The sequence below is a fragment of the Camelus bactrianus genome, chromosome 1, assembly GCF_048773025.1.
Source record: "Camelus bactrianus isolate YW-2024 breed Bactrian camel chromosome 1, ASM4877302v1, whole genome shotgun sequence".
NCBI lineage: Eukaryota > Metazoa > Chordata > Mammalia > Artiodactyla > Camelidae > Camelus > Camelus bactrianus.
In genome coordinates this window covers 71,656,491-71,681,052 of record NC_133539.1, presented here as the reverse complement: position 1 = coordinate 71,681,052, position 24,562 = coordinate 71,656,491, and the positions used below count along the sequence as shown (strand labels likewise).

General features: G+C 33.9%; 1 protein-coding gene across 7 annotated transcripts in view; it reads left to right on the top strand.

Annotated features, from left to right (window-relative positions):
• YEATS2 (YEATS domain containing 2) overlaps nucleotides 1–24,562 on the top strand; it is a 92,324-nt gene that overhangs the window by 2,684 nt on the left and 65,078 nt on the right. For all 7 annotated transcript variants that reach the window (XM_074367043.1, XM_074367037.1, XM_074367027.1 and 4 more), the window contains exons 2-6: nucleotides 13,754–13,871; nucleotides 16,874–16,971; nucleotides 17,478–17,570; nucleotides 20,456–20,701; nucleotides 22,199–22,311. In XM_074367043.1, coding sequence (XP_074223144.1) covers nucleotides 13,772–13,871; nucleotides 16,874–16,971; nucleotides 17,478–17,570; nucleotides 20,456–20,701; nucleotides 22,199–22,311 — 650 coding nt within the window. In that variant the 5' untranslated portion in view covers nucleotides 13,754–13,771. The remainder of the gene's footprint in view (nucleotides 1–13,753; nucleotides 13,872–16,873; nucleotides 16,972–17,477; nucleotides 17,571–20,455; nucleotides 20,702–22,198; nucleotides 22,312–24,562) is intronic.

Genomic DNA, 24,562 nt, shown 5'->3' with positions numbered 1-24,562 from the left:
TTTCTGTCTCTGAGATTTTTGACTACTCTGAGTACCTCATATAAGTGGAATCAGACAATATTTGTCCTTTTGTAACTGACTTATTTCACTTCGCATAATGTCCTCAAGGTTCATTCATGTTGTGACATATGTCAGAATTTCCGTCCTTTCTAAAGGCTAAATGATATTGCAGTGTATGTATATATCACGTTTTGTTTATCCATTCATCTGTTGATGAGCACTTGAGTTGCTTCCATCTTTTGGCTCTTGTGAATAATGCTCCTAAGAATGCGGGTGTACAGATACCTGTTTGAGTCCCTGCTTTCAGTTCTTTGGGTATTTACCCAAAAGTGGAATTGCTGGATCATACAGTAATTTTATTTTTAATTTTCTGAGCAACTGCCGTACTGTTTTCTATAGTGGCTACACCATTTTATATTCCCACCAACAGTGCACAAGTGTTCCAACTTCTTCATGTCTTCGCCAGCACTTGTTTTCTGTTTTTTTTTTATGGTAGCCATCCTAATGGATGTCAGGTGATACCTTGTTCTGTTTTTGATTTGCACTTCCCTAATATTAGTGATGTTTAGTATCTTTTCATGTGCTTATTGGCCATTTGCATGTCTTCTTTGGAGAAATGTCAATTCAAATCCTTTGCCCATTTTTGAATCAAGTTTTTTGTTGAATTTTAGGAGTTCTCTCTATATCCTGGTTATTAATCTGTTATCAGATACATTATTTGCAAATATTTTCTCCCATTCTAGGGGTTGCCTTTTTCCCTTTGGTAGTATCTTTTGATGCACAAAATTTTTCAGGAAGTCCAGTTTGTCTCCTTTTTCTTTCATTACCTGTCTTTGGTGTCATAGCCGAGAAATTGCCAAATCCAATTTTGTGAAGCTTTTGTCTGTTTTCTTCTAAAACTTTTATTGTTTTAAGTTTTGTATTTATGTCTTTGATCTATTTTGAGTTAGTTTTTGTACATGGTATTAGGTAAGAATCTAACTTCTTTCTTTTGCATATAAATATCCAGCTTTCCTAGCTCTATTTGTTGAAAAGACTGTTTTCCCCACTGATGGTTTTGGCACCCTTGTCAAAAATTATTTGACCATATATGTAAGAATTTATTTCTGGGCTCTCTCTTCCACTGGACTGTATATCTGTGTTTATGCCAGTACCACACTTGTTTTGATTACTGTAGCTTCTAGTACGTTTTGAAATCAGGAAGTGTGAGTCCTCCAGTTTTTTTTTTTTTCCAAGATTGTTTTGATTATTTAGGGTCACTTGAGATTTCATATGAATTTTAGGGTGGGTTTTTCTACTTCTGCAAAAAATGTCATTGGGATTTTGATAGGGATTGCATTGAATTTGTAGATGGCTTTGAATAGTATTGACTTTTTAACAATACTGTCTTGAACATGGAATGTGTTACCAATTATTTATGTCTTCTTTAATTTCTTTCAGCAGTGTTTTGTAGTTCTCATTGTATAAGTCTTTCACCTCCTTGGTTACTTCCTAAGTGTTGTTGTTTTGGGGTTTTTTTTGATGATTTTATAAATGGAAATATTTTTGTAATTTCCTTTTCATATTGTTTATTCATTTATAGAAATACAACCGATTTTTATGTGTTGACTTGGTATCCTACTATTTGCTGAGTTCTTTTATTAGTTCTAACAATTTTGGGATGGAATCTTTAGGATTTTCTACATGTAAGATCATGTCCCCCTACATTAAAAAGCCTTCATATTCATTCAATTGATACACTGTAATTTGCTATGGATTGTTTCTAGTTTTTTATCATAATATATATAGAAAGAGGAGAACTAACATTTAAGTTGTAGATCTGTAAGTACAACCCACACATGATACACATCACCAGCTTTGAGAGTATTTCCTTAGGATAGATTCTCAGAAATACTTGATTCTCCTCTCTTCTCATTCAGTCACAGAGAATAGAATTCTTCATTGCCACCTCCTTAAATTGGCCCGCACCTCCCTGCCTTTAACCCTGACCCCCTTTCAGTCTGTTTTCTACACTGCTACTGAATGGAGGGTGAGAGTCAGGATTGGTGCACTTTTCCCTCATAGAAAACAAAGACTTACGAAACAGATTGTTTCTGTATCATCTGGTCTGTGGAAGTTAGGAAAAAAAAAAAGTTTTTGAAGGCTGTAATACACTTCATGGATGAATTGGAATCTGATTTGATTCTTGAAGGATGAATAGCTTTTCAGTAAGCAGGGAGAAGGTAGGATGGAATACGAACTCATTTGAGAGGCAATTAGGTAATTAGGAGAAGTTCAGGCATGAACTTTGATGATTGTGGACAAGGAGAGGTAGAAGAACTAGTTCTCCTAACCAAGGATTGTTTATTCTGTTTATTTGAAGAATGAGCTATAGGGTAAGTGTGGGGAGAGACCTGTTATGTGGTGGTAACAAAGGCTAACAGTGACCATGATGCCAAGGGGCAGAGGCTTCAACTTTATTCATAATGTTTTTATTCTCAGAGTTGGGGATACGTTGGTGATCGTTATCTATTTTTTTTAATTAGTTTATTTGAGAGTGTATACTTTTTTGTTGAGATAAAATTCACCATTTGAAAGTGTATAATTTGGGGCTTTTTTTTTTTTTTGGTATATTCATAAGGTTGTACAACCATTACTACCATCTAATTCCATAACATTTTTGTGATTCCAGAAAGAAACCCCAATCCTATTTGCAGTCAGTCTCAGTTCCCTCCTCACCTCATCCCCTGGCAGTCACTTGCTCTGTCTGTGGATTTTCCTGTTTCTGGACATTTCACAGAAATATCATATAACCTGTGGCCTTTCATATCTGGCTTTTTTAACTTAATTAGCATGATATAGTCAAAGTTGATCTGCATTGTAGCATGTGTCAGTACTTCATTCTTTTTTAATGCTTGATAATCCATTGTATGAATATATCATGTTTTGTTTGTCTAGACATTTGAGTTGCTTCCATTTTTTCACATTTATGAATAATGCTGTTATGAACATTTATACATACAAGTTTTTATGTGGACATACATTTTCAGGAGTGGAATTGCTGGGACACATAGTAATTCTGTGTTTAATTTTTTGAGGAACTGACAAACTGTTTGCCACAGTGACTGTACCATTTTACGTTTCCACCAACAATCTATGAGGGTTCCCATTGTGTATTCTTTATACATTTTTTGACAGTCTATATTTAATTGCTGTTTGTGTGTTTAAATAGATTATTGAGGTACAATTGGCATGCCATAAACTGCACATATATAAAGTATATAACTTGGTAAGTTTTGACATATTTATACACCTGTGAAACTGTCAAGACAATCAAGATAGTAAACGTATGCATCATCCTTCCAATTTTTCTCATGCCCCTTTGTGATCCCAGTCTCTCTCCTCCCCATCGTTGCCCCATCAGCAACCACTAGTCAGGTTTCTGTCACAATAGACTAGTTTACATTTTATATAAATGGAATCATTGTAGTATATTCTTTTTTCTTAAGCTGACTTCTATCACTCAGCATTATTTTGAGGTTAATTCATGTTGTTGCATGTATCAGCTCATTCCTTTTTATTGATTAATGTATTCTATTGTATGGATATATCACAATTTGTTTATCCATTCACCTGTTAGTGGCCATTTGGGTTGTTTCTAGTTTTTGAGTATTGTAAATAAAATTGCTGTGAACATTTGTGTACAAGTTTTTGCACGCACATATGCTTTTATTTCTCTTGGGTAATACCTAGGAATAGAATGAGTCATATCGTAGGGTTTGTTTAATTTGTTAAGAAACTGCCAAACTGTTTTCCAAAGTGGTTGTACCATTTTACATTCCTGCCACTAATGTATGAGAATTCCAGTTGTTCTACATTCTCTGTAGTTTCTTTTCAACATATGGAGAAGTAAGAAGAGAACAGAAATATACATAAAGACACCTATAATCCATCTCCCAGATTAGTCCTTTTGGCATTTTTGGCCCCATGTCCATGGTTAGAAAATTCAAACATTATGGTCAGGAATAAATTGAAAAGCAAAAGCACTACCCAGATGTAACTATTGTTAATCATTTTTTATCATTTCTTCCAGAAAAACCTACCCAAGCATCTACCAGCATTGTTTGTGGTCTTCTTTCCCCTTGTTTACACAGAAAGAATCAAAGCATACATTACCATTCTGCACCTTGGTTTTTTCACTTTACAATTTATCTGACAGGTATTTTCACATTAGCACATTTTTTAGTGGCTGCATTGCAAAACAGTTTTGCTATAAGAAAACACGAATTTGTTTCAGTGCAATTGATATATTAGAGAACTATTTGAGTATAATGTGAATTTCACATTTGCTTTTGGGTCATTTTGTCTGTAAGAAATGCTTGGTCATTTTGTCTGTAAGAAATGCTTGGTAAATGGAGAAGACTGCACCCTAGTGAATTGAGCCACAGAAGGAAAATACAAGTCGCCTGCAGGCACACACCTCAGAGGTCCTCCAGCAACCTCAGTTTACTGCTGTGTTATGAGCCACACCCATGCACATCTGGTGTTATAATTTTCTGTTGATTTCAGATTAGCCTCCTACTACTTTGCAGTAACTCACAAGCTGTAACCTTTCGATGCCCACTTCCACAAGCAAACTTGAGGTCTTTTTCAAGTGCCATATTTAATGTAGCATTTATATAATTCTTAACCATTTAATGTGTAAAACTGTGCTACCGTTTTTATTAGATTCCTTTTTTTTTAATGTTACTGATAAAATTTTTGAGTGTTGTGCCCAAACCCATTTTTTCCCATAAGCCTATGGTTTTTAGTATGTAAACTTATACAGCGTGGTGATTTTTAAGAATGCATATGTCACATTATAGTGGAACTTACCTGTTCTATAGTATGATTGTACATAATTTCTTTATTTCTAAATTTAAGTTTTATTTTTTAAGATTGTTAAATACATTGTATATACCAAGGAGCACATATAATAAGGAGGTATATTTTAAAGAATAATAATAAAGTAACAAATACCTACTTAGTTACCCTGCAGTTTAAGAAATGGGAGATGACTGATACTTTTGAACCTCCTTGTACTCCTCTCACTGATCATTTTCTGCCTTTTTGAATATTTGAAATATTTGACAAAAATATTAAATTTGAAAGTGTTAACAAATCTGTGTCTAACCCCTCCCCCCAAATGGTCTTGCTAATGTTGATTCCTCGGCTGACCACCTTGTCCTCCTGCAAGTGTGCACACGCATACTTGGGGAAGGATAATCTGTCAATGAATTTCCTTTTAAGGTTAGTATCTAGTGGGTTTGTTATTGTTATTTTTTATAATGGCTTTGGTGAGCTCTAATTCATATACCATAAAATTCACTCCTTTAAAGTGTGAAACAGTGGGGTTTTTTTGTTTTTTGGGTTTTTTTTTTTTTTTCAGTATTTTTACAAAGTTTTGCAACCATCACTGTATCTAATTCCAGAAAACTTTCACCAATAGGTATATTTTTGTAAATAAGTAGATTTTCTAGATTAGGCCATGTTGATCTAAAGAAAAACCAATTTTCTAAAAAATGTCATATGTTTTAAGGTACTTGTTTTCTTTCTAGAATCTCAGCTCCTGGTAGAAAGGCATGAGACTTACTCCTATAGGATTTATTGTCAGTTTGAAAGCTCCAGTGAAAAATCCCTATTTAGTGAAGTGTGCAAGATTTGGCTTAATTTATATATTCTCAGTGACTCTGTCTAAGAGTTTGACACAATCTTTATCTGGTCCATATCCTTTTCTTTTCAACTTGGATTTGTAGACAAGTTTTGTTTTGTTTTTTTCTTTTTGTTTCTCTTGGAAACAAAACTTTTATGGCTTTACAAGTGAAACAATGAGATTGTCACATGAGTCAGAACTATCACTTTAGATAATTTCAATGATTTTTGTCTGAAAGTGACTCCAAGAAAGTTACTGGAGTGCTATATGGACTACTTTCTGTCAGCTTAAGAATTTACCCTAAATATCTCAAAACTCATAAACGTCCCAGATAGCTCACTCTGTCCAGAAAAAAGTAAGTTGAAGTGCTGGGGGAAAGGATAGGTAAAACTTACCTAAGTCCAGCTCTCCAGTTTTGCACTAATGGATAGAAACAGGGCGTGAATAATTTAGAACAGCTGTTTGATCGTCAACTCTTTTTCTTCTTACTTTGCAAGATTGAAGACAGTACTGTCCTGAATGGATTCTGGGGCAGACCTTATATAGCATCTTCTGCGGTCTTAAGCAATTTTATTTATGATAGGAAAGTAGGTGTTTTTGACCTGGAAGTAGGTAATACTTAAATGATAATAGTTTTTTGAGCTCAACTGTCTAGCTGTTTCCATTTTGCTCGGTTCTTTCTATGATTCACATCAGTTTGATGCTAATGACTGACCTCTGTCAGCTTCCCACCATTCTGGTCCAGTGTAAATTTATGGCTATTTTAATTTAAAAGACCTGTTTTCTTTCCATACCAGATGAGTTGAAGATAAAGTGATTGTGCTGGCCAACAAGTAATAGTAGTCCCCCTTTCTCCATGGTTTTGCTACCCAGAGTTTTGCTTTCCATGGTTTCAGTTACCTGCCATCAACCGTAGCCTGAAAATATGACATGGAAGATTCCAGAAATAAGTTTTAAATTGCACACCTTTCTGAGTAGCATGATGAAATCTCGTGCCATCCCTTCTGTCCCACCTGGGATATGAATCATCCCTTTGTCCAGTGTATTCTTCCAGTTAGTCACTTCGTAGCCTTCTTGGTTATCACATCAACTGTTTTGGTATTGCAGTGCTTGTGTTCAGGTCACCTTTATTTTATTTAGTGATGGCCCCAAAGTGAAAGAATAATGATGCTGGCAATTCAGATACGCCAAAGAGAAGCTGCAAAGTATTTTCTTTAGGTGAAAAGGTGAAAGTTAATAAGAAAAAAATTTTGGTTGCTAAGATCTGCTGTAAGAATGAATCTTCCATCTGTGAAATTGCGAAGAAGGAAGAAGAAATTTGTGTTAGTTTTGCTCTCACACCTCAATTGGCAAAAGTTATAGCTACAGTGTATGAAAAGTACCTAGTTAAGATAGAAAAGGCATTAAGTTTCGGGGTGGAAGACATGAACAGAAAACAGCATTCAGCACTGTCCTCTGTTTCAGGCATCCACTGGGTGTCTTGGAATGTTTCCCCCACAGATGAGGGGATACTCTATGTTCAAATGGTTTTGTGTATAAGTACCTGACTTAGAGTAAATAGGATAGAGTTTTTGTCAGTACCAACTTACATGAAAATGAGAACAAAATCGTCTCTTCTTCCTTTTAGATTTGTCTGAGTCTTTTCTATAATAGACTACTTCAGATGGCTTGTATTATGAAAAATAAGCCTAATTTGGGGAAGAAATTTTTTCAGTTATCTGTATCAATGGGAGATGACGGTTCTATAAGTAATCTTCAAATAGAGGAAAAATTTAAATTGATATTGAAATATATATTTCGACTCTTCTGGAAAGACTTCATGCCTAATGATTTTTGTCAGTATACTATTAAAATGGGTAATCTTTCTTAGTGTGCACATTGGACAGTCTTTGTGAAGCATGGATGGTGTCAGGGTAAAAGCTCCTGCTATTTTTAGTTTGCAAAATATAACTCATGAAATGGATTACATACATTTGGATTACTGAAAGTCAGTTGCATTAATGTATTCCTAAAAGTCCAACATTAGACATGGGCAGTGCAAATCACCTTGCTTCTGGATATCCCCAGTACTTTAAATAAATATTGCTGGTAATAAATCCTTCTAGTCACGATGCACTATTCTTTTAATACCCCACTGGATTGAATTTGTATCTGCATATATTCACAAATGAAAACTGGTCTCTCATTTTCCTCTGAGGATGCCTTTGGCCACATTTCCATAGGTTTAGATATATTGTGTCCTTTTTGTTGATATTTTTTAAATAGTCTGTTATTTTAATTTCCTTTTTGAGTTATGAGCATGAAGTATTTAGAAGAGTACCTTATTTTCATTTAATAGTGAGTTTTTGTTAATAATTTCATATTTAATTCTATTAAAATCAGAATATGGCTGTAACATTTCCTTATTTTATAATAATTGAGACTTCATATAACTTATATGATTTAATTTTAATGAATTTTATAGACATTTCAAATGGGTTATTCTCTTTTGGGTTCAGAGTTGTACATATCCATAAATCTGGCTTGTAAATTGCATTGTCTGTATCATCTGTATTTTTATCTGTTGTCTTCTTGATCTTTTAAATTTACGAGAGCAGTATGTTCAAATTCTCCTGTTATGATTGTGATTTTCTTAAATTCTCCTTGTGTTTCTGGTTTATGTTTTATATGTTTAGAGATGATGTTGTTTGATGTATAGTTTGACATATCTTTTCGATTGTGTCTTTTAATAGTAATAAAATCTTTTTGTGTTAAATTTTTTGCCTTAAATTATTCTGTTATCAATCTTGCCATGTCTGCTATCTTTTTGCTTGTGTCTGTGTATAACTTTGCACATCCCTTTATTTTAAACATTTAGCTATAATACCTTGAATATTTGAAGGTATAGCAGTATCAACAAATAGACTTGTAAGTATTATAATAAAAAAAAGGATGAAAGCTAGTAGATATGTTCCCTGTGGGTGTTTGTATTTTTGCATATATTTTAGTTATCCCTTCATGTATTTATTCAGCAAATAATTTTTTGAGAGCTTCCAAGAACTTTGGAGAGGGAATATGGGGAGAGCTATCTTGGACAGTATGATCAGAGAAGGCCTTCTCTGATAAGGCGGGCATTTGAGCAGGATCTGGTAAAGTTAACCTGGGGGAAGAGCATTCCAGGCAGAAGGAATCGTTAAGTCCCAACACCCTTAGGAAAGATTGAGGTGTACTCTCTAGAAACCCCGTGTGTCTGGATCTTAATGATTAAGGACAGAGAAGCAGGCAGGGCCCAATTCATGTAAGATCTTGTAGGTCATGTTAAGGAGTGTTACGGGAAACCATTGGAAAATTTCAAGCAGGGGAGAGCTTGATCAGATATGTTTGTATAGTCCTTTTCCCAAGGTATAGTTTATATACAGTGAAATACACAGATTTTTAAGTGTATAGTTGGAGTGAGTTTTTCTGACTGCATATACCCAAGTAACCCACACTTTTATTAAGATATAAAATATTTCTGTCACCCCAGAAAGATTCTCTATACCTCTTCTCAGTCAGTCCCCACCACCAGCACCCCAACTACTATTCTCTTTTCTTTTACCATAGATTAATCTGTGTGTTCTCAAACATCATATAAATAGAATCATTTAGTATGCACTCCTATTCCATGTCTGGCTTCTTTTACTTTGAGATTTATTCCTGTTGTTGTTTAGATCAGAAGTTCTTTGGGTGTACTACAATTTGTTTACCTATTCTCCTGTTTTGTTTTGTGTAGACATTTTTGAAATGTCTATTTGGCTAACAGAGGGGAATAGATTCTCTTATTCAGATATTTAATAAAGGATCACTGGTTGTCTTATTTCCAGAGGGGAAAAATACTTTGTTTGAAATGAAAAATATAGAAAGGACAGGGCTAAAGAATTATAGAGTTGCTATTAACATTTAGGAACACGTGTCTGTATGGAAGCAGAAAATGAATGATTGTGCTGCTCCTCCCTGCCCCCCTGCCTTAAACCAGATGGGAAAAGTCGTCTTGAGTGAAAGCACAAAATTCAGTGGTTCAGATACGATTCAAACGCCATGAGGATCATAGAATTTTGTATTGAGAAGGTACCCCACTTAGCAAATTTTCCAAGAACCTTATTTATGAGATTTTATTCCCTCCCCTAAGAGTCGGCCATATCTCATAAGATGTGGTGTTTTCCTGGCAGGGTTCCAGGACTAGGTTCTAGAGATTCGAGGTCTTTGACATGAAACCTAAGAGCATTTACTAAGAATTTCTAGTGATTCTATTACATATTTTTTGTGTTTTTAATTATACAATTTTCTTTTAAAAATGATTTTTCTTTTGGGGTTTATTTCAAAGTATAGAACATTAAAAGATTTTATTTTGTTTTTAATCTTTAATCACTTCAAAAACTCAGACTTACTTATGTTACTTGAATGGGTGTTGTGATAGAGGATGATTTTACTTTCTTACAGTGTACATGAGGGGGAAATGTGTATTTTTTAAGTTTAAATTGACTGTTTACTTTTTATAATGAGGCTATTTCAGTGAGATAAAAATTTTAAATTAGAGGAACCAGCATTGCATATATTTCAGTGTTTGGATTTGGTCCCATGGTATGGAGAAAATCCTATTTCACAGACAAATTATGAACAGTAACAGGTTTTTTGTTTTTGTTTTAACAGTTTACCATCTCAATATTCTTTTCAATTTCATTTGATTCAAAACCTTTAGAAGATTGGTAGGCCATTTTGTTTCAAAGTTGAACCTGACAATATCTAACGACTGCTCATAATTCCTTTTCATAAATCTCAAAGTCAGACAAGAAGAATCCAAAACTTACTATTACATGGATCATTTGTTACACATTCCATTCAACTTATTACATCATGGTGAGAGCAGGCTCTGCAGATGTGCCTGGCCTTCGCTATCATATACCTGAATGTGGCACGTGTATCCTTCAGTATTGTTCTTGCTAGACAGAAGCAGACCTGAATTATTAAAAACGCTCAATATAAACCTCAGTCTTCCTAAGTGTGTTTATCGGGAGCTCAAATCTATGCCCAACAATAACAGGAAAGGCTTTATTACAAGGGCTGCATGAAATGTGAGTTACCTTGGCAGCATAAGTTAATTCATTGGGGTTTCTTCCTTACAACCCACCCACCTCCCCAGTTCTTCCCTTTTTTCCCTTCTATTCTCCCAGTTTTAGAGCAAAAGTCAGAAGAGAATTTTGCTTTCTCCCTTAGGTGTAGGTAAAACAAAATACTGTTTTTTTCAAGGAACTTCAACCTGTTTGGGGAGGAGCCACTGTTACTCTTGAGATTATTTGGGGTAAGGGGAGAATATGAAAATTATGAAGTCCTTGAAATTGAATGAGTGAAGGTGATGCTGGGCTTGCTCATCTTTACAGATAATCTGATAAGACTCCTGGCAAACTGTAGAAGACAGGCGGTCACTGAGGAAACAGTATGGCACAGAAACAGATTGGAGATCTGCTAGGATGTATCTACTTCTGATTCCAGGTTTATCTTGAGAGTAGGAGTTGTTTTGTCTTGTCTATCCACATTAAGGAAAAAGGAATGAGGTTTACTGATTTTTAAGAAAATATTCTTTATGTAACTCCCCAAGATTTTTTTCAGGTTGTCTATAACTAGTAGCAGACAAAATGGAGAAGGCTAAAAGAACAATACCTTACTCTCACTTTTTATAAGCTTTCAAGCAGAAAATAATAGTTGGATTCAGGACCTCTCCAAAAATACTCATTTTTATTCTAAATTAGAGCAGATAGGTAATGATTGTGAACAGACATTAAATGGCTTGATTTAGGATGGTTGTAAATGCTGAGGGTTTTTAGGACCTTTTTAAGCTTAGGGCTATTACACAAGACAACAGTTATAGGGAAAATATTCTCCTAGATCCGGAATTTACATATATATCATTATGTAATGAGTCTCTCCCAGCTGAATCTAGTGAGTCTTCCTCTGAGATGGGTGAAAGAACTGGACTAATAGCTGAGAGGCATTTATTTAATTTATTGTATATTTTTTTTTTATTGGAGTATAATCAGTTTACAATGTTGTGTTGAGAGGCTTTTTTTTTTTGAGTTATAGTCATTTTACAATATTGTGTCAAATTCCAGCGTAGAGCATGATTTTTCAGTTATACATGAACATATATATATTCATTGTCACATTTTTTTTCGCTGTGAACTACCATAAGATCTTGTATTTATTTCCCTGTGCTATACTGTATAATCTTGTTTATATGTTCTACATTTTGAAATCCCAGTCTGTCCCTTCCCACCCCCTGCCCCCTTGGCAACCACAAGTTTGTATTCTATGTCTGAGTCTGTTTCTGTTTTGTATTTATGTTTTTGTTTTTTTTTTTTTTTCAGATTTCATATATGAGCAATCTCATATGGTATTTTTCTTTCTCTTTCTGGCTTACTTCACTTAGAATGACATTCTCCAGGAGCATCCATGTTGCTGCAAGCAGCGTTATGTTGTCGGTTTTTATGGCTGAATAGCATTCCACTATATAAATATACCACACCTTCTTTATCCAGTCATCTGTTGATGGACATTTAGGCTGTTTCCATGTCTTGGCTATTGTAAATAGGCTTTTAAATTGTTATTTCTGTTTTAAGTTTGAGTGAATAAAAATATTTTTGAGTTAACATTTTTATTTTCATTACTTTTATTTTAAAACTTTAAATTACCTTAATAAATACATATTGTGGGATTTTTTGCCTTTAATTAGGTAAATAATCTCCATCAGTGGTAGAACAGAAGTTTGGAAATCAGGGAGCTCTTCTTGTCTTTTCTGTGTCATAGATTAATGCTCTAAGGGGCAACTCATCTAACCTTCCTGGACCTGTTTTCTTATCTGCATGTTAGTAGACCCTCACTGCCCAGTAAGGGAGCCACTAGCCACAGGTGGTTATTGAGCCTTTGAAATGTGGCTAGTCCAGATGGAGGTGTGCCCTAAGTGTAAAATGCACACCGGGTTTTAAGACTTAGTACAAAAATAAGAGTGTAAAATATCTTATTGCTAATGTGTTTACATTGATCATATCATTGGAATGATAATATTTGGGGTATGTTGATTAAATGTATTATTAAAACTAATTTCATCCATTTTTTTTTCCTTTTTTTAATGTGGCTACTAGAAAATTTATAATTCTGTTTGTGGCTCATATTATGTTTCTTTTGGACAGTGCTGATCTGGACAGCATTTCCTAGACTGACACATGAAATATTAATAAGTGCTAAGTGAAACACAGTTTAGAAGAGGAACAGTATTTGGTGGAACTTTTTGCAGTGGTATAAATGTTCTGTATCTCTGCTGTCCAATTTAGTGGCTGTTGAGCACTTGAAATGTGGCTAGTGTTCTGAAATATAGGACAAGGAACTGAATTTTAAATTTTATTTAATTTTAATTCACTTTGAGTAGCCACATATGGCTAGTGGCTAATGTATTGGGACAGTGCAGATATAAAAATTTATGGGATAGTTTTATTCAGAAACTTGTATACCTGGGACTTCACCTATTGCAAGCTTGTTAGTTTAATATAAATCTATGTCGTTTGTGTTTATTATGAATAATAATAAATGATCAGTAGCAGTAATTTTTATTAAGTACCTGTTATGTAGCATGTACTATGTACATACCAGAGAAGATTTGTATAATAGGTTATTTACTGAGATATATTGTTCATATTCTGTAATATGCTTGATGCATCATGTATTCCAGGATACTCTGTGTACTTACCATGTTTTCATCAAAATCTGGCTTCTTTTCTTTTCTTATGAGGGCCCTCTGAAAGTCTGGCTCCTTTTTGAAAGTCTGAACAATGTGCTGCCTTGTTAAAGGATTTTCTCTTGAAAGGGAAATCCGTGCTTTGTAACAGATGATGATTTTTTTTTCAATAAACTTTTGAAGTTACGCTTTCGGCTTTAAAACGGATATGTATGTGTTTACACAGACTTGTAAGTATCAGTACTTATAATGTACTCATTCCTTTTGTACGTGTGTTCACATATATGTATTGATATCAAGCAGTGTTATTAACTAATTAATGTGTTATTGCTTCACAGTGAAGAACGAATGTCATCATGTCTGGAATCAAGCGAACAATCAAAGAAACCGACCCTGATTATGAGGATGTATCTGTGGCCCTTCCAAATAAGCGGCATAAAGCAATTGAGAATTCAGGTAGAAATTCACCTGCCTTTGGAAATTCTTTCTTTGTTGACATATACCTCCCTATAAGGTTTATAGGAATTAAAATGAAATCCATTTCTGCTATTGTGCATATTTGGAAGAGGTTTGTGAGAGGTATTAGCTAAGTGCTCTGTTTAACTGTAATACACTATGTGTAGCATAAAAGGCAGGAATACAATCAAGTAGACTATGAAAGTATCAGTAATGAGACAGGCTGTAAGTCTTGGCTATCACTGCATGTTAGGTATAACATAAAGTCTTAGCAGTGTGTGTACTACAGTGTGGTATCATGTGAAATGATTATGGGTGATACATGAATTAAGGTTTTTTAATTTTAATAGTTAATGTGTATAGAAAAGATAATGGTCTCATCAGACTTGTTTCATGGCTACTGCTTAAGATAAGGCTCACATTTAAAAGATGTTATTTAATGGCATTAATCAGTTATTTCACATGGTTCTCAGATATGTTAGGTAACTTGAAGGTGGTATATGAATGATGGAAATTGGGGAAACATTGATCCCTGCACTTAGCTGTTAGTGGTTTAGTTAAGGTTTAGAGGCATTAAATTACTTGCCCAAGATCAAATAATTAGTTGAAGATCAGATCATCAGCTGTATCTGAAGTTATCCAGAATATTTTAAGTTGTCTGAAAAAAGGTGGCTAAATTTGAGTTTTTAAAACAAAATATTGCTAAGATTTATTACTATTTATTTATTTAAATAATAAATCTGCCCGGGTTAATACTTACAGCCAGGTTAAAGAAGGCCTCATAGATAAGATGTTGCAGCTCCACAAAGATCAGGACCTCTAGAGGTTAAGTGGTAAAGAAAATTCCTATCTGTGTAAGTGCAGTCAAGTCTCACGTATTCCCAAAAGTCTGTATGGAAATTATCAAATCTGGTTCTAAAAAAAAAAAATTTCACTGCAACTTTTCTTCCCCATTCAGTTGTAATCTTATTTACAAGGAAACATCATTTTCTTTCAATAACAAGCCAAATAAATATGAAAATATAAAGCTTAAATTCATTATTCAAATACATCATATGGCATATCTTTTTTGTAATAAAAATAAGAATAGGGAAAACTGATTGTTTTAGGAAACATAGTAATTTTGATTTAAATCTATCCTAAGTTCCCAAATACTCAGCCTAAGCAGGGATACATCATATGGCATATCTTTTTTGTAATAAAAATAAGAATAGGGAAAACTGATTGTTTTAGGAAACATAGTAATTTTGATTTAAATCTATCCTAAGTTCCCAAATACTCAGCCTAAGCAGGGACAGTTTTTAGTTACCAAGCAACAATTTGCCATTCTTTCTCTTGGTGTCCATTCTTTAATTGCAAACCATACTTTTATTTTTCAGAATTTTTCTCCAAGTAGATTTGGTAGGATGCTTCCCTTTTCTTATATGGTTTTATTTTGCGTATTTTTATTTTTTCTTATTCCATGAAAAAGATAATTTAGAATTGTTTCTTTCCGAGGAGCTTTTGATAAAATAGCCTCCAGTGATAAGTCTTTGACTTCTAGCCTCCCCTAAGATTATCTGATGATTTCTGTGTACAAGGTTTACATATACAAGTAATACTCAGTAATACTCAGTATTATTTCCTCACATATGAGGAAAATTAGTCATTTGCTTCAACTCAGGCATATCCACAAGAATGCTTATACCAGCACTAGTTTTAAATTGCCAATCTAATGGCATATTTTACATGGAGAAAATGACATGGATGATCAAAGGGTCCAGATTTTCTCTGCAATTTTTTGTATCCTCCAAAACACGGATGGTGATTTTTTCACATTACAAACAATCGTTATGCAGAATCCCAGGTTTTTGACCAGTCATTCAACTCTTCTTTTTATTCTCTTGTAATCAAAGTACATTTCATATTCTGATATTTTTAACCCTTCAAGTTGCATATTACTTAGAGTAGTCATCATCTGAATTGAATTGCCTTCAGAAGCATTTTCTTTCCTTTTGAATTCTTTCTTTGCTCATTCCTTCAGGTACTTGTGATCAGAAATTGGTGAATTGCTTTGTTTGGTTCTTCTGGACAGAAGGAAACTTCTTGCCTTCTTATGAACTGCTTTTGTGTCATAGACTACCTCTCTCTCTAGCTAACTCTTTAGTTTTTCCTTGGGGTTATGGTTTTTCAGTAGTTACCACGTATTTCTCTGAGAATCTTCATGGGTTTCTTTTTCTTTTTTGGTAATTTTATTTTGATATGATTTCAGAGAAATTGCAAGGAGTACCTGTATGTCTTTTATCCAGATTAATTCACCAGTTATTTACATTTTGCCTCATTAGATTTATCATTCTTCTACCCTACCCCCAAACACACACACACACACTACACAAATGCATGTATGCACACAGATATATATCACATCATTTTTTCTAAATCATCAGAAAGTAAACTGGGCTGTAAACACTTGCGGGTTTCCTAAGGACAAATTTCTTATGTAACCCCAGTCAATTATCAGAAGCAGGAATTTTTAACATTTTATACATTATATTATCTAATCTGTGGTCCATATTCAAGTTTTACCAGTTGTCCCAGTATTTCATTTTATAGCTACTTCTCCCTCTCCAGGATCACACAGCACATTTGGTTGTCATATCTCTTTAGTTTCTTTTAATCGCCTCAACTTTTCTGTGTCTTTCTTGACTTTAATATTTGAATAATAGACCAGTTATTTTGTAGAATGTTTTTCAGTTTAGGTTTGTCTGATGTTCACTCTGATTAGATTCAGCATTTTTTAGCAGGAATGCCACAGAGCAGTGGAGCTTGTCAATGCATTATATCAGAAAACGCATAAGATCTCTCTGCATGAATATTAGTGATGTTAACTTTTTGTCATTGATTAAGGTGATGGCACTAGGTTTCTTCACAGAGTTACTGTTCCTGGGTTTCTTTTGTTGCTTGCTGACTTGAATCAAGACAGCAATAATTAGACCTTGGATTATTGTGTGTTCTTTGTGCAGCTCGAGATGCCGCTGTGCAGAAGATCGAGACTATTATCAAGGAGCAGTTTGCACTTGAAATGAAGAATAAAGAACATGAAATTGAGGTCATTGACCAGGTATAATGACCACAAATTAAAAAACAAACAAACAAAAACAAAGCTATTGAAACAAGTGTATGTGATGAATTGAAAAAAATCTACTGGGACAGAATTATGGTGTATTTTTTGCCTTTGCTGTTTTTTTAAAAGGAGCTTTCTTGTTTTTTGGAAGAAAAGGCACATGCTTTTTTTTTTTTCCTTTAAATGAAATTGCAGAAAAAGATGAAAAAAATTACCTGAAATTCTGTCCCAAAAGATAATTCCTCTTTGCTCTTATGCACAATATCTTAATGAACATTTCTCAGTGAATATGCATATAGACATATAAATATATATATTAATATTTTTGTCATCCTTTTAAATGTTTTGCCAATCTGATAGGTGGAAAATGGTCATTTTTATTTGTCTTTCTTTGATTAGTAAAGAAGTTGAGCTTTTTGGGGTCTTGCATTTCTTATTTATGAATTGTTTGTATAGTTCTGTCATTTCCATTTTTTAAAGTAATGGATTAATATTTATTTTAGCGACTGATTGAGGCAAGAAGGATGATGGATAAACTTCGTGCCTGCATTGTTGCAAACTACTATGCTTCTGCAGGACTTCTGAAAGTTTCTGAGGTAAGTTTCCCTCATACACAGTCATTTCTGGCCACCCATGTTACGTGAGGGGAAATTAGTGTTGATGTGGAATCCCTGCCTTCAAAACATTTCTTACTGACTTTTAGAATTCAAGAAGCCTTAGCCTACCTTCCTGGAAATATACATAAATTTATCATTGTATTCAATCATAATCCTTAATCCTGAGTAACATTTTTTTCCTTTTTACTTAACTCTTCTCTAATTGTTAGCACTGTTGCTAGGCTTTGCAGATACAAAAATTAGTGTGACCCTATTCCAACTTGCCTTATTCCTCTTCATTTGATTATGATTGGCTTTGGAGTAAATTGTAGATTGATTGATTTTTCTATGACTTTTTACTGTTAATGAATGGCAGTTTTTAGGTTCAGTAGATTTACCCCATTCAAGAAGCCCCGATTTCTGCCCCCTACTTTCTGTATAAGTTTTCAAATATACAGAAAAGGTGACTATAGCACCTGTTTATGCATCACTTAGCTTCAACAGTTTTAACATTTTGCCATATTTGCTTTATCTAATTTTTCTCTAAAACATTAAAAAGTACATTCTAAGCATCATGGCACTTCATCCCTAAATACCTAATCCTAAAGGACAGTCTTCTGTATAATCACAATACCTAAGAGAATAATTCCCTAATGCTATCTGATAACCAGTCCATATTCATATTTTCCCTGTTGTCCCCAAAATGTCTTTTAAAGCTGGTTTTTTTGAACCAGGATCCAGTGAGGGTTCATGTGTTACATTTGGCTGTTTTGTTTCTTTAGTCTCATTTTATCTAGAACATTGCTCCCACCTTTTTTCCCTGTGATATTGACTTATTAGAAGAGACCAGACCATTTAACTTGTGGAATGTTCCACATTTTGGATTTTTTCACCCTTGGGTTATTCCTTCATTCCATCTATTTTTCCATAAAATAGGAGCCAAGTCTAAAGAATTTGATTATATTAAGGCAAGGTTAAATCTTTCTGGCGATAATACTTCGTAGGTGATGCTCTGTGCCTCATATTATATCACATTAAGAGAAATACCAGGTTGTGCTACTGTTAGTGATACCAAGTTTAATCACTTGGTTAATGTGCTTGCCGCTAGATTGCTCCAGTTATAAAGGATGGGGATAAGATTGAACTGATACAGAAGTATTTCTTCTTTGACACTTTGATAATTTCAGCATAAGTTTTGTTTGTTTTTTTCTTTTTTTATGAGTTTTTTCCAGTTAAAATTAGATGGCACTGGCTCAGTGAAAATAGTGGAAAGGCTAGGGGGAGCTTGGTAACATACTGCTTGGCATGGTTTTTGCAGATGAGAGGTACCTGTCGTGTAGGCTTTCTTGTCATCCCGTGGAGCTTTAGGGTATCTGGTATTGGAAGTACCCCTGAAGCATTATATGAGTTTAATCTTAGATGGTAGATAGTTGTTTCTTCTACTGCAGGAGTTTCCATATTACATTTTAGAGTCTGAACTACTTTTCCAGAGCTACCATAACAAATTACCACAAGCTCGGTGGCTTAAACAGCAGAAATTTATTATCTCATGATTCTGGAGGCTGACAGTCCAAAGTCAAGATGTTGGCTGGGCCATGCTCCCTATGAAGACTCTAGGGAAGAATTCTTTGTTTTTCCCTAGTTTCCGGTGGTTGCTAGCAGTACTTGGCATTCCTTGGCTTGTAGCTGCATCACTTCAGTCTCTGCCTTTAACTTCACATTAACTTTTCCCTCTGTGTATCTTCTCTGTTTCTTTCTGTATCCAAGTTTCCCTCTTTTAAGAACCCTAGTCATCGGAGTAGGCCTACCCAAATCCAATATGACATCATCTTAACTTGATTACATCTGAAAAGACTATTTCCAAATAAAGTCACATTCCAGGTTCTAGGTGGACATGAATTTTTGAGAGATTTAACCCAGGGCAGATTCTAATGTCCTCTGTTATATGGCTTGCTGTTGAATTAAAAAAGATAGACATCACAAGCTGGCAGCTGCATGACATAGGACTATAGCTGCTCTGTTTGAAGAGCTGGTTATTCATTTAATGTTTTGTTACCCCTCCCTTTTTTAAACCATAAGCCGTCCCCCTCCCCCACTTTTTAACCATTAGTAGTACTGAACTGTTTCATTTGATAGCCTAGAAATACACTGATTTTTATCCTGTTATATTCTGATTATGATTTATTCAAGGATAGTTAGGTATATTTTTGTCTATTATGATCTGCCGTTTAATTATTTTTAGTTTGCTCTAATATAATATATTTATAGCTCTGAAATAAACCTTTATTATTGAAATAGAACAACTTTGTTGCTTTGACTCTGAAACACTAATCTCTGGCCCCCATTTACTCGCTTGTTTAATCATTAGCACAATTTCTGAAAGCTGGACTTTCTAGGAATGTAACTACAGTGTATTACATTATAACAGAACATGCTGTATTTTATATGCAAATAACAAGATACAGAAAAATAGGCTGGCTTTAGTACTGGACTTAGGGCAAACTTTACATAGCAATATTAATCATTTTAAAGCATTCTATGCTATATTTTACTTCTATGTGGGAGCCATTTTATATACACTTTTTAAAATTATATTTCTTATGGGAATGTTTTATTTAGAGCAGTTGATGTGTTTGTGTCAAGCAATGTGAGACTTTTTTTTAAGTCAAATCTGACTTTTCATATGTTATTATATATTTATCTTTAAATTTATCTTCTGAGGACTTGCATCTTTAGCTTTTTAATGTTAGGACCTTGCGTAATTATTTATCATTCTCTAGTTTTTTGTTGATTTGGATTACATTAAGGAGTTTGGACTTCATTTTATGGGTGTGGGGAGATTTTGAAGGGTTTTAAGCAAGTTTGTTTTGCTTTCATTTTTGCAGGGATCGAAGACATGTGATACAATGGTTTTTAATCATCCTGCTATCAAGAAATTTTTAGAATCACCATCTAGGTCATCATCTCCTGCCAATCAGAGATCAGAAACACCATCGGCCAATCATTCAGAAAGTGACTCTTTATCTCAACACAATGACTTCTTATCTGACAAAGACACTAACAGCAATATGGACATAGAAGAAAGACTCTCAAGCAACATGGAGCAGAGACCAAGCCGAAATCCTGGAAGGGTATAGTTAGATGGATGGGAGGGAGCCACAGGAGAAGGGAACCAGTATTTATTAAGTATGCACATATTAGCTCATTTAACCATCATATGAACCCTGGGAAATAAGTTAATTGTATCCATTTTAGAGATGGGGAAACTGAGTCTCAGTGAAGTTAGTTATGTTTGTCCACAAGTATCAGAAGTGAGAATTAAACTTAAAAATCTTTCTGATTTTAGAATTCAAGGCTCTTGCGCACTGCACAACTCATAGATGCCATTCACGTAGATGTGAAAAGAAACCTTGAGGAGTTGCCAGTGCTGTGACCTTGCCCAAGGTCTTTCCACTGTGTCATGTTTATTCTCTCAAGAGCAATGGCTCTTCAGTAGTTTCATCTTTGATACATTATATTCTAAAATGCTTTAATAACTGGAGGAGATTAGAAAAATAAGTAGAATTGAAAACTGTTTATTGCTCTTTGATCCTGTCAGTTTGTTATTTGAATTCCCATCTTGAGCTGCTCTGAACTTCTTGGTATAGTATTTGGCTATAGATTCCTTACTGAATGAGACCAGTGGTTTTTCTCAGCTAGATATTCTGTGATAGAGGAAATTTCCAGGCTGTTTTCCACATGCTCAGACATCAAGGATTTGATTTATTTTTGATAAAATTAAAAAATATTTTCTGATTACAAATTCATATATGTTCAAATGCATTTTCTGCAGGTCATTAAACTGCAGAAAAGTAAAAGAGAATAGAAAAATCATTCAAGTCTCCTTCCAGTATAGTTTCTGGGGAAATACTGCATATGTTTTTCTTGTTTTAATTAAAACAAATATAGGTCACACTAGATATAAGATTTAGAAACCTACCATCTTTTATGTAATATTCACGTTCATGTTTATATAACAAATATTTAGTGTTTACTGTGTACCAGGCATTTTTCTAAGAACTATACAAAACAGTCATCTGAGATAGATACTATTATCATCCTTATTTTATTGGTGAGAAAGTTGAGACAGAGAAGTTAAGTAATTACTCAGAATTACACATCTAGTAAATGTAAGAGCCAAGGCTTAAACACTAGCAGTCTGTTTCTATAGTCAAACTTTAAATTAGCCATTATTTTATATTACTTCTTATTGAAAAATTTATAATAATATAGAAGGCTGGAGAGGAAGTAAATTCCATTGAGTCCTTGCCCCATTCCCATTTCCCAGAGGTAACCACTGTAGTAGTTTCTTGTGTATCCTTCCACATCCTATTTGCATATATGAAGCAGCTGTGTGTGACTATTAAAAACACACAAACATATGTGGAAGTACAGTATACAGACTTTTACTGTAAACTAATGCAAAAATTATAGTAAAATTATTCTTTCATGCTGAGAGATGCCACAATGCCAGAGATTTGGTAAAAAATAGTTCTGAGTTACTCCATTCGTATCATGTGATTTTGTGTTTTCTGCCTATTGAAAATTGTCCAAATTGAAAAGGAAAATTGATTATGATTTTTTTCCAGGACACTTCTAGTATTACTGGCTCCAAAACAGAGCAGCGGAATGCTGATCTTACAGGAGATGAGACTTCACGACTTTTTGTAAAGAAAACAATAGTAGTGGGCAATGTGTCCAAGTGAGTATCCAGTTGAATTGTCTTATTTTCAGTCATCCATTTATGGTAATACTCTGGCATACTCTTATTATCACAGCGTTACAGTAGGAATAAGGGATTTTTTTCCCCCACACTCTTAGTTGTTTTAAAAGTAAGTGAAGTTTCAGAGACTTGAGTCTACTTCAGTGTGTCTGCTAATCTTCGACATAGAATAAAATTTTGCTTGGTAAAAAATTTGAAGACATGAACTTTTACACAATTGGTTTGTTTTATCTAGCATGTAAGTGTGGATAAGTTTGGAGAAACTTTTGACTTCTGACCTAGTCCTATCCCTGGGGCCTTCCTAATTCCTAAAAATGTTTAATTGCCCCAAATTGAAATGTTTTAAATTTGTAACAAAAGGTTGTAGAGTAGGTCTTGAAGGCAAGTTCCTCCAAGCTAAAGGGCTGTCTCTTTGACAGTCTGATCTCGTGCTTTCTTGTGGGAGTGTCATCATTTCTGTCAAGTATCTAGGAATGGATAAAGACATAAATCTTCAAACACAGTAATAATGTTACTTCCTCATAAAGCCTTATTTGCCCTTCTCCTCCTCATTGGGTACTTCCTCTGTGCTCTCTTGTCATGTTTATCATGTTATATAATCATTTCCTGTTTTCATATATTTTTTCAAAATCAGACTGGAATGTCTTTGGGAGTAGAAACTATGTCTTGTTTGTTTTCGTATCTTTTAGTAGTTGGTGTTCAGTACATATTTGATTAATGAATAAATTGATATATTTATGAAAATTGTAATTAGATTCAATTATTGAAAATAAAAGATTCAGAATTACAGTAAGTTTCTGGGGGTGGGGGATCAGATGTGGAGAGAATCTTCCAAGTCCCAGTTAATGGACCACTAATAACCAACAAGAAGTGTATTAAATTCCAAGGTAACAAAAACGAAGATTCTCAATGATGTATGTGGTAATATTTAAGTAGAACTAAAAGACCTGGATTATGGAAATTCAGTTTCTGTTTTATGGATTATTTTAGAGTTAACATGAATTCAACTAAGGGGACTAATGTGAAGTGTTAGAATTGTGGTCTCAACTACAGCACAATATAGGTCAGCCTAGAAAAGGCCAAAACTAGAAATTCAGTAGACCCACTAGGCCATGAGAAGATTGAGGAGAAGCAATCATTGACATTTTCAAACAGTTATAGTCCAATTTATAGGTTTTGTTTTGTTTTGTTTTTTTTAAAAGACCAGTTAGAACTAAAATACTGATTAACCATGAATTTTAAGTAGAGAAGAATGATTGGCATGAAAGTTAAAAAATCCTTATTTGTTCTGGACAAGTGTAAAAATTATTGATTTACTTTAGATTAAAAGAATAGACATAGAGATGTAAACTTTAAAAGTAGTAACAGGTGGAAGGGAATTGAATGAAAAAAGGGAAAAAAACCTGATTCCAAAAGATGGCAAAGAGGGGCAGGAGGAGGGATGTCGAGAAGGAAAAATACAAAACAAATAGTATAAAATAATTTAATAACAATACATTTAAATGTATCAACAATCATAAAAATGCACATGGATATAACTATCTAGTTAAAAGAAATTATTTTATTGAGATAAAATGTCATCTTTATGCTAATACATTTGAAAATTTAGGTGAAATGGAGAATTCCTAGAAAAATACTACTTAAAATGACTCAAAAAAGGAAAAACCTTGAATAGTTTTAGAACTACTAAGTAAATTTAATTATTGATTTTAAAAACATTTTCTTCACAAAACCAAATTACCACGAGATTGCCTTGAAGTCTGAGTGAACAGCTAATTCCAGTTGCATACAGAATCTTCTGGGGGTAAAGAGACAACATTTGTTAACTTACGTTATGAAGGTCCCATAACTTTGTTAATAAAGTCAAATAGGGAGTTCATTAGAAAAGGAAAATTGTAGGACATTGACATTCATGAATATAGATGCAAAAATACTGAATAAAGTCATTAGCAAACTAAAGTCAGTAACTATAGAAATGACAATACTTCATGACCAAAAAAATACGTTTGAATTAGCATTAGAAATCAGTAAGTATAATAACCACATTAACAGATTGAAAGAGATAAAACATTATGATCACCTCAAAAGATGCAGAAGTAACATTTGACAAAATTTAGTGTTTATTTGTGATAAACCCTCATGGCAAATTTGGAGTTTAGTTAACTCAGGTAAAGAATATCTTCAAAAAATCTGCAGCAAATATCGTACTTAATGGTGAAATATTAAATGC